Source organism: Bos grunniens, chromosome 26, assembly GCF_055505025.1.
Source record: "Bos grunniens cultivar Pamir isolate PY7600 chromosome 26, Bosgru_T2T1.0, whole genome shotgun sequence".
NCBI lineage: Eukaryota > Metazoa > Chordata > Mammalia > Artiodactyla > Bovidae > Bos > Bos grunniens.
The window spans coordinates 7,434,055-7,452,068 of NC_141190.1; the positions used below are offsets into that span (position 1 = coordinate 7,434,055).

Genomic DNA, 18,014 nt, shown 5'->3' on the forward strand with positions numbered 1-18,014 from the left:
ATGAAAATAATGTAAGAAACCAGTCCTCAGAGAATGCTTCTTGAGAACAACATGTATCTGTTTATCACTTTCTAGTTTGTCCGTGAACTCTTTTTTTTTTTTTTAATTTCCCACATGCGTGATTAGTTACAATGATGTTCTTTTGCTCTCCCTCTGGAATAATAAAGCATAATCACTGGCTTACATAACATGGTACCTCAGTTGTAAATTTGTGAAAGAAGCTCCATGTGTTGGTAGTTCTAATGCTCGCCATCTGTTTGCATGGGTGAAGCCCTGGTGCTCCCTTAATTGGCCATAAATTAGGTACTAGCAGCAGGATTATGACAAGATCCTTCAGTTACAGTTTAATTTCTTTTTTAAGCTGGGATTCAACATTTGGTGGGAATCCCAACTCCTCTGATAAGAGCATAGAAATGCACTTCTTGAGCCCTAGACTCAAGCCATCTTCTCTCTATGTTTTAAGCTAGACCTCCCTCAAAGTATGTTCTCTGTATACACTTCTGAAGATAAACTTACGCTGAGCAGAAAGAAAAAACTACTAAATCCAGGAGATTCCAGTACCTTCTCTAAGAAGAGGAAGAGGCACACTGATTGAGCACTCACTACATATCTTGTGCTGTGTGGGGACCTTGACATATATTAAATTGTTTGATCTTCGAAACAATTTTATAATTTAGGCATCTCCCACTTTTCAGATAGGAAAACTAAGACTTAAAATTGAATTGCCCATATTGTCATAACATGGTGTAGTAAAGATTCAAGTGTTGAGCTTTGGACTCTATTTGACCAAGTCCATACACTCCTCACTGCACACTATATATGAGTAGGTTTGAAAAAGAAAATGGATATGGGCAAAAGTATGTATGTGATGCTACTTGATGCTCCTTCATCTCCTGGGATCTCAGTCAACAGAACTGAAGAACCTACATTAGATAACTCTCAGTGTCCCAATAGTTTGTTTCCATGGCTTGATTAATCTGGGCTTGAATATTAACCACAAAGCCTTAACAAGTTATTAAAATGTTATGGACTTCAGTTTCCTTTTCTGTTAAACATCCCATCTTCCAGGTAGAATCATTACAAAGGAAAGTAGATACATAAACTGATAGAAATACCCATCCATCCTCAATCAGCAGGCAAACGCTCAGCCTCACTGTCATTCTTCCCTCATCAGATTCCCTTGTGCTTTAGAGGGAAGATTAAGGCCATTCAAATTACCATAACTTTCCTTGTTTACATCTCTACAAATTTTCTACCTATTCTCTTTTTCACTATCTTCAGAACATTAAAAAAAAACCAAAAACATGTTTTTCCAATTTCTCTTTCCCTGTTTGCTCACAATTTCCTCCCCTGTGGACACATTTCTATCAAGTGTCACCCCCAACCTCCGCCCTGCCTCTTTTTTTTCTTTTTTAACTTGGCCACCATGGCATGTGGGATCTTAAGTTTCCCAATCAAGCAAACACAACATCTTAACCACTGGACTGCCTGGGAAGCCATCCTCCTCAAGGTTTGTGTAGAAGCATCACAAGGAAACTCTCCAAGACCTCACTAGTGTCTCATGTGCCCTCCCTTCTCTCTTTTTTCTTTGTTTAGCCTAGTTTCTTGAAAGAAAAAAAAAAAAATCCTTTGGTCTCAATGCTCTCACATCCTCAGTACCGACTCACTCTTTGCAATCTGCATTCCACTTTCACTGTTTTATTAGATATTTTTCTCCCAGGTTGCTAAATTTTTTGCCCTTTTCTCTATATATTCATGCCTCTCAGTTCCTCACTTGTATTTACTTCTGCTGATTATCCTTTTTCCCTTGAAATCTTCTCTCGGTATCTGAGGTTTCCTACACTGTTCTAGTTGCTGACATTGCAGTTTTATCACTGGTTTTCTTCCTCTGCCTCAATTTTACATGTAAGAATTTTCCAGAATTCTAAACTTGGTCTTTTAATCTTTTCTATTCTTTCATGCAATTCCATCCAGTTTTATGGCTTCAGTTGTTAACTCTATGTAAGCAATTTTTAGGTTAATTTTATGTTAACTCTAACAAGCATTCTTGTCCCCCATTTTCTACCTCCTGCGAGGCACCTGTTCCTGAGTGTCAAACTTGTATGTCAAATTCATGATATTTTTATTGAATAATTCTTATGCTTCCCAAACTAATTCTTTTTCTACACTCCTCCTAGATCTTCTAAATTTCTTTTTTATCCTTTACATTCAGGCAAGTCTCAGCCCTCTGGGTTTATGTCTTTATTCTTAACACATGCCTATAATGATCTCATGATGACCACTTAGATTTACAGTCTGCTAACCAGATATTCCGGAGAAGGCAATGGCACCCCACTACAGTACTCTTGCCTGGAAAATCCCATGGATGGAGGAGCCTGGTAGGCTGCAGTCCATGGGGTCGCTAAGAGTCGGACATGACTGAGCGACTTCCCTTTCACTTTTCATTTTCATGCATTGGAGAAGGACATGGCAACCCACTCCAGTGTTCTTGCCTGGAGAATCCCAGGGACAGGGGGAGCCTGGTGGGCTGCCATCTATGGGGTCACACAGAGTCGGACACGACTGAAGTGACTTAGCAGCAGCAGCAGCAACCAGATATTCTGTCTGTATCTTCTCCCTTTAATTCATCTCATATAGCCTTCTCAGTGTCTTAGTGATTGACACTATTTTGCTGCATAGAATTGTCAGAGTTACCCTTATCCACCATTTGGTGATCTTGTTGAACCAGCCCCAACATGTTTGTGAACTTATTTGTCACACTTTGTCCTCCAACTACCTTAATACAGCCTTACTTTAGTCAGCTGAAATGGCTTATAGCTCTACTCTGAGTACTGCTGATGCTATTCACTCTATTTCTCTTGCTGCTCCTATGCTTATAGATCTACCTAATGAAACCATTTATTTCATGAAGACTTCTCTGATTCTCCCCAGAAGTTGTCAACTCCCACAGATGTGGGCTCTGGACCCTTCTTACATTCTGCTTTGCATGATGGTTATTTGTGTAAATGCCACAGTTCCTCTACTAGAAGTTACCCCCAAACCAGAATCTGTACTGCTCCTTTAATTCTCTTTACAGAACCTAACAATGTCTTGTATGTGATAAAGCCTCAAAAAGACATTAATCAAATGAAATAAGGAATGAATAGGTAGTTATTGTTTCTGGGAACCAGAGGAAGAGTATCTATTTCAGAAATATTCGTGGGTATAGACATCATCTCGGAGAAGGCAATGGCACCCACTCCAATACTCTTGCCTGGAAAATCCCACGGACAGAGGAGCCTGGTAGGCTGCAGTCCATGGGGTTGCTAAGAGTCAGACACAACTGAGTGACTTCACTTTCATTTTTCACTTTCATGCATCGGAGAAGGAAATGGCAACCCACTCCAGTGTTCTTGCCTGGAGAATCCCATGGACTGAGGAGCCTTGTGGGCTACAGTTCATAGGGTCACGAGTTGGACACAACTGAAGTGACTGAGCACACACACACACACGAGCGTGGCTATCATCCTGCAATGATGCCCTCTGGTTCCATCGATCCAGCACAGAGGGGCATGCAAAAGTAAGATCTGTAAATCAAGTGGGATTTCTCTTCATCCAGAGTCCCCTGAGCTCAACATTCAACTCCATCATTCTGATCATATCTGCCACTCACTTTCATTCCACACTGACACAGCCTATTCCAGCTGTAATGGCTCCACTAAAATGTATGCTTTACAGTTCTTCTCCCCCGTCAGGCACTTGGCTTTTGTGATAATGTATCCACAAACACAGCAATGAGAAAATGTTTGGAGGCCTGCATCCAGGTAGTGGAGCATTTTATTCAGGCTCTCGGAGAGTCAATAAAATAATCTGACATTTTAGTCTAAACAATAAAGCATTCAGGCAATGAGACTAGCAAGGAAGAAAACAGAGAAGGAACAGGCGGACGTGTCGCCGAACAAACTTGGAATGGCTCTAAATATGCCTATGTCTAGGACTGATGCTTTCTCCAAAAATGTTTTCCTAAATACTTCTATTTTAGGAATCTGAGCATGGAAGAATAGAGGAGAAAACTAAAATGTGCTCAAGGAATAGTCCATTTCCTAGTAACAATAATAACCACAAATGTGTAGTGTATAAATATATACTATTTTATAATTATTATAATATACTATAAATATTTTATAAATTATAAAGTATATTGAAAGTACTAATAGTCATTATTTTCTAAAAATTTACACCAATAGCACTGGTTGAGAGTCTCCTGGGTAAAGACCACTTGGACAGATGATTTTCTCACATGTTCTCATCAATGCTCACAACATGATGTTGCATTATCCCCAGTTCACAAATGAGCTAACTGAGGTGAAGTTCATGGTGGTTTAAGTACCTTATTAAAAATCACAAAGCTAGAATGGCAGAGTGAACCACTTCCAAGAATAACAGGGAATGAGAATCAAATATAAAACTCATTTTCAATAAAAAGATATAAACAAGTATTAATAGCTCCATGAAGTGATGTCTCATCCCAGGAACTTATGTGTGTCACTGATACGAGTGTGTAATATGCATAAGAAAGCAAAGTACTTACTCTCTGTCGATTACAAGGCAGGTTACAGCTTCTGCCGCAATTACATTCGCTGTTCTCACATCTTCCCTGTATAAAAAATAGAGAGCAGTTCAAGTAAAGCACCCTTTAAAAACAAAGAAAAGTGTTCATTGTAATTAATTCAAGACATTAAATTACACTCTTCTGATTTTTCCTCTTTTAGGTTTAAGATTTGTTCACGTTTCAAATTACTTTGTCCTGAGAAACCACATAACTCTTGTTATAAATAACACAGATTTTACAGTTACAATCCAGCAGCCCACCAGGCTCCTCCGTCCATGGGATTTTCCAGGCAAGAGTACTGGAGTGGGGTGCCATTGCCTTCTCCGAAAGTTATAATTTTCAAACTTAAAAGTTTCACTTACACAAATGAAACAAAATTTTGTGTCGCCATTCCCTATCGTATCTGGAGAGTTAATGAGTTGACCGGATGATGATAAAGACATGAATGAAGACGAATAGGTAAACTTTAGAAAAGATCTGCAGATATAATTCTAGAAACTTAAGTACCTAATCCATTTGTGTATGAATTTATCATTATTACCTTGAGAATTATGGATCTATTTTAATCAATTCCATGCTTTAAAGACCCTGAACTTATGTGGCTAAACTTTTGGCAACTTAAACAGTTACTCACCTGTACCAGAGTTTGTAGGTTCTTCAAGAATGTTCAACAAATCTTAATCACTCTGATTGAAATGTGTATGTACTGTCGCTTTAAAGCATCTAATTGGCTCTGCAGCAGTATCTATCAACTTCTTAAACATTTAAAAATCTGCTCTCCTTATCCAGTGGTCAAAGGTGGATTTGGTAAGTTAACATTCACATTTTGAGCTACTAAAAATGTAATTGTACCACTGTCATGGAAACATTAAGTTATACTTGAAAATATACTCTGTTTCCTAGAAAGGTAAAATGTCTAAGCTAATCTAATTAATGATACATATACATTTGAAATACATTACAGAGATATTACATAGGAAATACTATGGTCTTAATAACATCTTCTAAAAATCACAATTGGAACAGTATATGTTTCTAATATCAGGCTTTTAAAGTTTTGAAAATAAAGATGTTCCCAGTGTATTTTATTTTTTCAAAACACACAAAGTTCTCACACATACACCTGAACTGTAATTTTTTCATTGATCTCTTTCACTGTTGCTGTATCATGCTGTTAACGACTGCAGTTGCTTTGTAGTAACTATTACTATTTGGGAAAGCAGTTTCTCCTTACCAAAATTCTTTTCCAGAAATACCCTGATGGTATTCTCAAGCATTCATATTTAATACAGACTTTAAAATCACTTTCCACTTCTGAAGAAACCAACAATGGGATGCTAGTAAAGTTGTATCACATTTTTACATTGATTTCAGAAGAAAGACATTCTGATGATATTAATTTTCTCTGCAAGAGCATGGCATGTCTACTTGTTCAGATAGAGTATTATGTCTTAATCTTTCTTAATCTTTTTCACTTGGGCTCTGGCATTTTTATAGAAAAGTATTCTTCAGGCTTTTATATCATCAGTTTCTCTTATGGCATTGCTTTTGCGTTTCTGTTTTTTATTGGTTATTGCTACTAAAGAAAAAACCTATTGAAATTTGTATATTTGTAATCTGCATACCATACAAAGTTCTCTTCTGATTCTCAAATTTCTATTACAGTCTCTTCAATTCTCATTGTGATCTTCCCAGTGTCTCCCCAACATCCTCTACCTTCTATCTAAACTGGTCTCCTCCCAATGACTGAACATGTCATTTCCTTCTTGTCATGAGTTCTTACCACACGTTCCCTAAGCCTAGGAACTTCCTCTCCAGCTCCTTGACCAGTTCACAACTGTTTCTCCTTTAGATCTCGGTCCAGATGCCCCTGGCTCAGTGATGCCATGCTGAATTCACTAGATTGGTTCCTTGTTTGTCTGTTCTCATGGCCCTAGGTAGCTCTCCATACAAGTACTTGTCACAGTTTACAATTTATACATCTATTTGCATGGTCACTTAGTCCATGTTTCTAACCTCCTTTCACTAAATGTTATGAGGGCAGGGTCAATGGCCAGTTTTGCTCCCAATTTTATCCTGAATGGCCTGCATAAGAGGTGGTTAGTAAGTATATGGTCCAGGAATCTTGAACTCTTGGGAAGAATAGAGTTCAGGCTTTGGAGTAATACTGTCTTGGTTTTACAAAACGAGGTGAAATCCTCAGTTTTCTTGTCTATAAAAGTGAGAAGGATAACAGTGCCAATTTAATGATCTTAAATGCAATAAAGATAAGTTTATCACAATGCCCAACACACAGAAAGCAATGGTTCTGCCATTCATTACTTCCAAGGTTTCCCATTCACCAATGCCATCATGTCTGTCCTTGTGGAGGTGCCGGCTGGTGCTCTATGAAAGATTACTGCCCAAGAACAAAGTGAGCTTTTCCTATTCCATAGAGATAGATAGTATACTTGAGAGTCCATTATCACTTTTGAGTGTGAATTTTTGGTAAAGTGGACAAAACAGACAAATCGTCAATAATGGCCATGAGGTGGCTCATAAACTGCATGAGTAACTGCTTAGGAGATGCTCACAGCAGCCTATGTTACTACAAATAGCTGCCAGTGTGTTTTTTAAAAAATCCACCAGGGCTTTATAGAAAACTAATTTTAGCTGAAATATGCTTCTACCTTAACAACTTAAAATTGTCCACAGTGTTTAAAACTATGACATATACAAAGTAACACTTTATTTTGAACAATGTCTCCTGTGTATATAAATTTTAAAGTATGCTTTCATCACAAATGTCCAACATTTAAAATTTTTATCATGTTATCTGGTCTGAATTGTGTATACTTTCAAAAATGGATGCTATTTCCTTGCAACAGAAAGAAAATACATATATATTTTAAAACGCAAATGATGAAAAATCAAAGATCAAGAGTGACATAGTTGATAGAAACTGAAAATATTTTATTTTTAAAAAGGAAAATGTGTAAAGTTATAGCCTATAGTCAGGCTCAGCACCTAGTAATGTGACATGTATCAAAAAAAAAAAAAAAAAGAAGTGTAACATGGGTGATAAACAACACAGCATATTAAAGAGTTTGTTATAACATTTGCTATTTATTATCTGGCTCAGTGGTAAAGAGTCTGCCTGAAATGCAGGTGATGTGGGTTTGATACCTGGGTCAGGAAGATCCCCTGGGGAAGGAAATGGCAACCCACTCCAGTATTCTTGCCTGGAAAATCTCCTGGACAGAGGAGCCTAGTGGGCTACAGTCCAGGGGGTTGCAAAAGAGTCAGATACAACTTAGTGACTGAACAAGAAATATCAGGAAACATATTAAATAATTTGCACAAATCTCAGTTAATACATATAACAGAGGGTATTTTACCTGAAATTTACACATGGGGATATATGTAATACACCAAAAAACAGACATAGCTAATGAGTTCCTGTCCTGGAATTTGAACAAAGATCTGTCTGGTCCCAAAGTACATGTTCTTTTATCATCAGTTCACTACCTATACCCTCTGCTATAAGATTTTAAATTAACAACTATCCTAAATTCATTCTAATGCTTAGGATGACATCTAAGCAGTAAGCACTCATGACTCTCTGTCCATCATTATAAAATTATATTTAATTATTAATAAAGCAGCATTAATACGTTAATGGGTGCCCAACTGCAAAGCTAAATCAATAAATCAGTTTGATTCTCATGTTATTAGAACTCCTATCTGTAGTTACGTCTTAACCCTGCTATGCTGCTTTATAACAATGTTTTATAACAATAGAAAATCATTCAACGCCAAGTCCATTCAATGCCAAATTCCTGTTGCCATTACACTATTATTGAATTTTTACTATTGAGATAGATGTTTAATGCCACCATGCTTGTCTATGCAGGTGTCTGGAAATGCCATCCCTGTGAGAGAAGAATGCCATCCGACATAGTATTGACACATATTCATCCCCTATTTTATGAGATATTATAGAAACTTCTGATAAGAAAAGAATATAAGCCAATACTGTGATTTACTATGTGTGCTTATTTCCTTTATTGGACCACGGACTAAAGTAAAAGCAAATATCCTTTGGACTGAGATATGCAATATTAAATACTCATATAACAGAAAGCTCCTAATAGCTCCATGTCTTTATGAAGCTTATATCTGTCCATACATAGCTGTTATGATACTGGTTTCACACAGAACATCTACCAGTGTCTCAGAGGCTTCATGTAATACTAGCTTAGACATGCAGAAAAGGAGACAGGGGGAAAGAAAGAAGAAAGAGGGAGATGGTGTGACTTAAAAAAAAACAACTGAGCATTCTTTCAGTTTTACTTTTTGGCATATCAGGCTATTTGATAATTTCTAATAGACTAATACATGAGACTTTGAAAATACATTGGCCACAAGGGAATTTTATAAACAAAATTATAAGATAATATCTAACATACTGAAAACTTTCACAAACACACATAGCCTCTGAACACAGCATACTTCTTTATATAGAAGTAAAGGCACGTGTATCTACCTAATAGTCTAGGTCTAACTTGCACGAAGTCAGACATGACTGACGTGACTTAGCAGCAGTAGCAGCAGCAGCATGCATGTTGAATTTAAAAATAAAAATCTCATATTCATTTATTTCTGTACTTGTATATTAGTTTATTTCAGCATGACAATAACTATGAACAACTGCAGAAGTAGCTACTATTCGGCAGATTAATAGATATTACACAAACTTGCTACTGATTAATGAACAAAGCTGTGAGGTTTAGTAGTGTTCTTTTCTTAAGCATTTTTGGAGGAGTTAGAAATTCCTTTCAATGAAATCATAGAGCATGAACAATCATCCCCAAATAGTTGCAAATACAGTTTTCTGTGCACTGACTCGGATAGTCTTTGAACTTCATCACTGGAATCTTCATCATCGCTGTATCCCAGTGTAGAGTCACTGTCAGTATCTGAATAATCCATAGCAAGAGTTTACATTGACTCTTCTCTTTCAGAAGCAATTCTCTTGTGTCTCATGGCCGCTAGGAAACTCTATAGTGCATTGATATATCTCTGAGAACAAACACAGAGTGTGTGAGGCCAAAGCAGAATGTAGTTCATGCAAAGTAACTAACTGTGCCAGCAGGAGCTCTCCCTTTTCAGCTCTAGAGCAATGTGACTGCTGTCATCAGAGTCCTGGCATTCCCTCAGTGCCAGCCTTGACAGAAATTGACACTTCTCCAATAGCTCATGAACTTAAGGCAACTGTGGGTCAGAGCCCTTCATTCTCAGTCAAGTGCTTCAGGCAGCATCCATAGTTACATTTAGGACAAAATAAATCCTATTCATCTCAAAATCAAGGGCAATCTTACTATAACATGTAGGATATTCAAAACTGATGGGCTATGAAAAGCATCAAAGAGTCACTTGAAATTAGACTTTGAATTAATTACGAACTAGAATTGTAGAATTTGTGGCAAGTTCAGCTGTGCTATTCAAAAGTTTGGTTCCTGAGCAGATAAGTATTGTGAGGAAAAAAGAAAAAAAAAAAACTGTATCAGGTCATTCACTGACTCTATCTACTTCCTACCATTATTCCAACATGATTTATAACTCCAGTACTCCCAACAGAATACGAATACTAAGTGTAACATGAACTAATACATACAAAAATACGTGTCTTCTTATCAAGCTTGGCATAGAGTTAATAACCAGTAAATGTTAACTGTCATCATTGTCACTTTAAGATCCTCTGACATCTAGAAAGCACGATACTCTTTTGCATATAGTTTTTCTCATGAAGTCTTTTCTAAATTTCTATAATAAACCAGTCTCCCATTTGTTTTCGGACACTACCTTTTCAGTCTGTTTTCCTGAATCCTCTTGGTTGACTAGAAAACTGGTGTCTCTTCAAAATTCTCCTTTTGGCCTTTTCATTGCTCTAACTTTTCTTATTGGGGAGATCTCTATGGCATCAGCTGTTAGTTTTGTATTAATGACTTCTAAGTCTTAATTTCTAAGTTTACTTTTCTTCTACTGGACACCCTTGTCTGAAAGTTCCACTGCAACCTTGAATTCAAACCTGATTCATTTTCTTTTAACCTCAAAACCACTGTTTTCCTTGCGTTTCCTATCTTGGCAAATGACATCACCATTCTTATATTTGCTTAGCCTCAAAAATTAGATTTTTTTTTTTTTACTTTCCTTTCTCCATCATTGGCTCTGATTGATTATATTGGTTCCATCTTTGCCTTTTCTCTTACATCCATTCTTCGTTTGCATTCTCAGAGCCACTGCTTTACTTTGGGCTACCACTATCTCTACCCTGGAATGTTGATCTGGCCTTATAACTGATCTCCTTGCCACCACACTCCCTTCTCTAACCCACATCTCATTTTTCTGCACATTTCCAAATATAAGTCCAGTCATGTCAATTCTTTGCATGAGAATTTTCAACAGAAAGAAGTTTCTACACTTTCATTTAGAGTCTGAGGTCCTCCACCAATTGACCTATGATCTTTCCAGGCACTATACAGACTGTCCTCTGCTGCACCTACAGCAAATAACTGTTTCCTTACAATATGCCAGCTCTCATCTTCATTCTTATACACAGATGGCTCCTCTGACAACCTTCTACTCTAGTTCAAACTTTCATCAATGCAGACTTCCATGATCTTTCATTAGCTTTTTCAAGATGGAAAAATCCACAAAAGAAATATATCTACAAATTAATTATAGAAATATATATACATATAGTTAAACCAACAAAAAAGAGAGGAAATAGAAAAATACTATAATGCCACCTGCCAGGAGATAATTAAGTTTAACACCATTGTGAATATTTTTAAAAAACTTTATTATTCTTAAGTATTCACATTTCTCATGAATATAATAAGTCAATATTTACTTTAACAAATATTTACTGAAGGCTATTATATTCTAAATGTATGAATGCTATGGTCCACTGGGGATGAAGTTAAATTAGTAGGCAAATGTATAATTGAATATGCTGATCAAATAGCATGCTAACAGAGATATTAATAATAATAGGTAGGACATCATCTAGCAAATAAGATGACAGCCTTTATGAGGACATTAAAAATTAAGACCCACTCCCAAATGAGTTGAGTTAGCAAAATGAGTCAGGAGATGTATTTTCTATGGGAAAAAAAATATGCAATAGCCCTGGGGTAGGAAATAGCTACTATAAAACAAATAAGGTTGGAATTCAGGGATTGAGGAAAAGAAGGCAAGGACCACGAGAAACCAGAAAGGAAGGCAGGAACCCCCATCCAGATCCTGTAGACTCGTTCAAGGATCTACTTTTCAAAAGAGACTAACTGAAACCTTTTTCTTTTAACGTATTAATAAAATCTTAAAAATTAGTTGGAAATCACAAGCTTAGAGGAAACAATTACTATGAAATAAAATAACAAGGAAACAATTTTAGATGAGTATTTTTAAAATGCCGACATCCTTTCCACTTAACTAAAGTAAATGTTACTGTATGGAAGTGCGCATATTAAAGAATATATCTAAACAGAAAACATGATCTCTGTCCCTTAGAACCTTGTACAATATAGGAGTAATGAAACAAACTAATGCATAGAAATCAGTGTATTATCAGGAATATTTACCAACTCATGACAAAGACTTGAGTTTATACTCTATACACCTGTTAGAATGCTCCCAAGGCAGTCTCTGGTTTTTCATTGATAACAGAGACTTATGATATGAGCTCAAAGAGGATGTTTCTCTAGGCAGAACAACAATAAGTATTATTCATAAAGTAACTCCATTTCATTCTTTCTGGTAACACAGGTGCATATTTCCATTCACTGTATTATCTCACTTTCTGAGAGAATGCAAATCCTTATAGATCTATACCCATGGAAGGTCACAGTAAATGAAGTTATGAATTTGAAAGAATTCAATTTTCACATTCGTTCATATTACTTCTGCTGGGATGATGGCATAATGAATTTTTGATGTGACTTAGGAACTCTGCATTCTGTGGCATGATTCAATAACAATGAACATAGACATTTATTAGGCTGAACCAAAGAAATTGCTGTTTTTGCAGGTTAAGATGGCCAATTATTGGCAATTTCATGATCCAATCTAACACATGGAATTAGTGAAAGTGAAAGGGGATATAAAACAATGACGGAAGACTGTATATTGCTGTTTCTTTCCTGCTGTGCTCCCTATGTGACATAAACTGAACTGACTTCAGTAGTAATCTGTATTGTTTCCATATTCCATGTATGAATCCTCTGAATGTTGACATGATTGATGGTTCTTGTTCTTCCATCTAATCATTAAAGATAATTCTCTGTCCATTCCAACTAGGATAAGAAATGACTATAGAAGAAATTCTGAGTCTTAGTGTTTTGTTGTTGTTATTGCTAGAGTAAAAATGGCATTTAGTTTGTGCTCTGGTTTCAAATATTAAACTCTTTGGTAAAGTCTTACAAATTTAAAGAATGTCTCCTTGAGTGTATTTTCTGGAGAGAAAGACAGCTTATTCTCATTTTTGCTTGTTATTATTTTATCAGTTGTTTAGAAGTACAGATTTAGATATTATATTGCCATTATTTTCTTAGGGGTCTATTTGGTCTATTTTTGGATGATTTACAGGTATTTTTCTGGGCTCCAAAATCACTGCAGATGGTGAGTGCAGCTATGAAATTAAAAGATGCTTACTCCTTGGAAGGAAAGTTATGACCAACCTAGGTAGCATATTCAAAAGCAGAGACATTACTTTGCCAACAAAGGTCCGTCTAGTCAAGGCTATGGTTTTTCCTGTGGTCATGTATGGATGTGAGAGTTGGACTGTGAAGAAGGCTGAGCGCCGAAGAATTGATGCTTTTGAACTGTGGTGTTGGAGAAGACTCTTGAGAGTCCCTTGGACTGCAAGGAGATCCAACCAGTCCATTCTGAAGGAGATCAGCCCTGGGATTTCTTTGGAAGGAATGATGCTAAAGCTGAAACTCTGGTACGTTGGCCACCTCATGCGAAGAGTTGATTCATTGGAAAAGACTCTGATGCTGGGAGGGATTGGGGGCAAGAGAAGAAGGGGACGACAGAGGATGAGATGGCTGGATGGCATCACTGACTAGATGGATGTGAGTCTGAGTGAACTCTGGGAGTTGGTGATGGACAGGGAGGCCTGGCGTGCTGCAATCATGGGGTCGCAAAGAGTAGGACATGACTGAGCGACTGATCTGATCTGATCTGAACAGGTATTTTAATTTAGGAGGAAAAATAAAGAATTTTGCTCTAATAAAATAGAAAAAAACTTAAACCTGGAGTACAACATAATAGGTGTTCTATTCATTTAATCAAATCAAACACTCTCTTCTTAACACTATATGTCCTCTTATTTGAACCATACTTCATAATATAATATGGATTAAGATAAATCTAATTGGTGTCTTATCTTTTCAGATAGTGATGCATGTAATTTTGTAACGTAACTGGCCAAACACAGTTTGAATTTTGGGAGAAGACATTAGGAGAGTCAAATTATTCCATGGTGTTTCATGGGTCATAAATACTTTCAAGAATAAAGCAATTCATGGTATATTCCTTTCCCTTTGTTTCTAGTGTATTTGATGGAGCTAAAAAATGATTCAATTTTTCATATTTTTAAAGTACAGGAAAGAACATATTCAAATGATGACTGGAAATTAAGTACCAGTAAACTTCAATTGATGCATGTTTGAAATGATGTTGATTTCCTTGGTCACATATTTCAAAGGACTGTTGCCTTTTTAAAGTGCCTTCAAGTCAGGAGTGTGTCCTTTCCTATTAAGAATTCTAGACAACATGCCAGAAGAGTGTCTCCTATTTCTGGTTCTATTGCCAACTTTAGTGAGTGACCTTGAGAAAATGACTCTGTTTCATTTTTCAGATGTGAAATGGAGATTGAAATCAGTGCTCTGTTCTCTTCTATAATTTGTTTTACCAACATGGACACTTTTTAAAAGATCAAACTATCATGGTTCTCAATGCTCCTGAGACAATTTATCCCAAACCCAAGGATGTTTCTTTAGATTAAAAAAAAAAAAAAAAGGGTATTATCAGCCTGCAATTGTGATCTACTTTCCAAATATGTAAGTGGCATATTATGCTATTAATTTTCATATTAGCATTTTTTATCCAAGACTAAAACATATTTTCACATAGAAATCAGACATGTTCATTTGAAATAAGTCTCATAGTAAGAAGTCAAGGATTATGTAATAAATGTTTATGAAATTGTATTTTGATTGTTTAAATTTATATTGAGATTTTACTTTGGCTCTTTCAGGGAAGAGAAATACCTAAAATTTTAAAATAGGGTTAAACTGTTAAAGATCACATTCTTTTGATACTCATTTATCAAATATTTGTATTATTTTGATAAATAACTAGGTCTCTAAACAAAATTCTTTAGTGATTTTAGAATTCAATTAATCTAATGTGCTATAATTTCATCCACAGCCAGTATTAACTTTGAATCAAAAATAAATAGAAGAAACAATGGATAAAGAAAGGAAAGTTATAGCTATATGTATAATAAAGCCAATTTGAATAAAAAGTGCTAAAGTCAAACCACTACATACAGTCAAAACTCCTACAGTTGGCATTGGTTAGAAAAAGTAGACTGGGTATTGAATTTATTAACTATATATACCCATTTTTACCAAAAAAATTATCTATTAGCCTTGCCATACCTGCCCAGCAGGTGATTTAACATATATATATGTTATATATGTACACATGCACACACACACATATGTGTTATTGAGAATATAAAAAAATGATCTTCAATTAAAAGATGAGGAAATGACAAGGGTAGTTAATAGACAAGAAAGAAAGAATTCTTAAACATATGAAAATATGCTACATCTTAGAGTAAGAGAAGTGCAAATGCATGTAGACAATTCAGCTTTGTGTAACAGTTCAGCACTATTTTTAAAATATTTTTTGTATTTATCTACATATGTATTCATAGTTTTGGACAGTAATGATAATAACAGGATATTACAACAGCACAACAGCACTGTGTGTAATGTTGGGAATAACCTAAATACCTACCAATGTGGAACTGATTACATAAAATTTTCTACATTAATGCAAGGGAATATTTTAAAAATGAAAAGAACTGAAGAAAACCTATATGAACGTGATCTCCAGGATATCTTAAGTGAAAAGACTATAGTGGAGAACCGTGTGTATATACTTTCATTTTTGTAAAACACACACACACACAAATAACCATACATTAAAATGCATGAACTACTTTCAGGGGCATTATTCTACATCCAGGGAAGAGAAGGTATGATTAAAGGGTAGAGGAGAGAGGGAAATTACTTTTGTAGCTTTTGAATTTTATACTATGTGCTTGAATTACTTGCCATAAAATAAATATTTTTAAAAGTAAATATATGAAGTAATAGAAATTGACTCTTACAAGTAATTTCTGGGCAGAGAGACGGCTCAGGTCCTTTATTCTTTTGGAAGGCCTGGCCTGAACTGAGTGCATGGTTAGCTACTGTCCATCGCTAGACCACCCCTTAACCCTCACCCCAAAGTCATCCCCAGCCAGCAGAGCTGGAGTTACCTTACACTGGCCCAGTCTGATCACACTGAAAAGAGCAGCTTTGTAGATGAAGCAAGTAAAAACCCTTGACACAGGATCCTCCAGCATCACTTCAGCACTGCCTTTTGCTCCATTTTCATTGGCAGCAATTATAAGGACTAGATGACAAATAAGGAAGGTATTTTTTGAGCAGGGACATCTGCTTCTTAACACCTTTAACCACGGTTAGGTTGACATTTTGGAGCTCTAAAAAGGTTAAGTTACTGATTCTATTTGTACACAGAAAACATTTCATATAGGTATCCATTTATGTATATAATAATATTTATATTTAATATTGCTTTGAGATTGTATTTTTAATATATCCACTAGCAATTGGAGAGAACATTTTCTCTCTCTGAATATTTTTCATAATTTGTTACTGTCATTATTTTTATTATTATAGCAGGTCTAATCTCAATAGATTCTATTCATTCTTGTTTACCTACTGAGAAACCATCATAACTGCCATGTTTCTTCTATTAATCTGTAAAGTACTTAAGGATTAAGCTATCTCTTAACAATGATGAAGTCCCTCAGCTAACATTAAAAAAAGGATTTCAAAGTGCAGTCAAGGGTTTCAGATTCATGAAAATTTCTATATGGCTCACTCTCTAATCTGAAAACTGCATAAATAAATAAAAATGGTTTCTTGTTTAATATAGAAAAGAATGACATTCATTCACCCATTCACTGATTCATAAAGTAGGGTTTCCTGATTTAGTAAATAAAAATACAGGGCATCCAATTTACTTTGAATTTCAGATAAATAATTTTTTTTTACTATGAGTGTCCTATGCAATAATACACTTGTAGTAAAAAAAAATCATAGTTTGTCTAAAATTTGAATTCAATAGTATCTTGTATTTTACATGGAAATCCTAAATAAGTTTCTAAATATAGACTGTGAGCCAGGTGCTATCCTAGGTGCTGGGTATAGAGAGGTGCAAATAATAAAATCTTTGGATTCCAAGAGTTTACAATCTGCTGCTGCTAAGCCGCTTCAGTCGTGTCCGACTCCGTGCGACTCCATAGACAGCAGCCCACCAGGCTCCCCTGTCCCTGGGATTCTCCAGGCAAGAACACTGGAGTGGGTTGCCATTTCCTTCTCCAATGCATGAAAGTGAAAAGTCAAAGTGAAGTTGCTCAGTCGTGTCTGACTCCTAGTGACCTCATGGACTGCAGCCTACCAGGCTCCTCCATCCATGGGATTTTCCAGGCAAGAGTACTGGAGTGGGGTGCCATTGCCTTCTCACAGTAGGTAAAAACAAAAAAGAAAAAAAATACCTATTGACAGTTATAATGCAGTATGATTGGCATATCAGAGGTGTGACCAGAGTGACATAATCACATGGGAATTCTCCAAGTCTGACTGGAAGATGGAGTTAAGGAGGAGCATGGATTGATGGTGAAGAGGATCATGGGAAGCTGCTTGAAAAGGTGATGCCTCAGATAAGAACTGTTGTGTATGTAGAAATTTGTCAAAAGGAGAGTGAGGTGGTCCTGTCACAAGGAATAGCTTGTGGAAAACCTCAAGGAAATCTTGCATGGAGGGAACAGCAAGTAATTGATAATGCTTGAAACCTTAGGAGCAAAATGTAAAGAGAGAATTGAGGCTAGCAGGGTTGAAACAGGAGAAATTATAAATGGCTGTATATTGACTATGTGTGCGTTTGTATGCTCAGTCGTGTCCAACTCTTCATAACCCCTGAGCTGCCTGCCAGGCTCCTCTATCCATGGAATTTTCCAGGCAAGAATGCTGGAATGGGCTGTCATTTCCTACTCCAGGGGATCATCCCCACCCAG

At 36.2% G+C, this 18,014-nt stretch overlaps 1 protein-coding gene across 11 annotated transcripts in view; it reads right to left on the bottom strand.

The window, feature by feature from the left end:
- Positions 1-18,014, bottom strand: part of PRKG1 (protein kinase cGMP-dependent 1) — a 1,415,798-nt gene that overhangs the window by 171,938 nt on the left and 1,225,846 nt on the right. For 9 of the 11 annotated variants that reach the window (XM_086379150.1, XM_086379151.1, XM_086379152.1 and 6 more), the window contains one exon: positions 4,571-4,636. In XM_086379150.1, coding sequence (XP_086235276.1) covers positions 4,571-4,636 — 66 coding nt within the window. Of the gene's footprint in view, positions 1-4,570; positions 4,637-9,476; positions 9,720-18,014 lie in introns of those variants that run through there. The other 2 variants (XM_086379159.1, XM_086379158.1) reach the window with 2 other exon arrangements.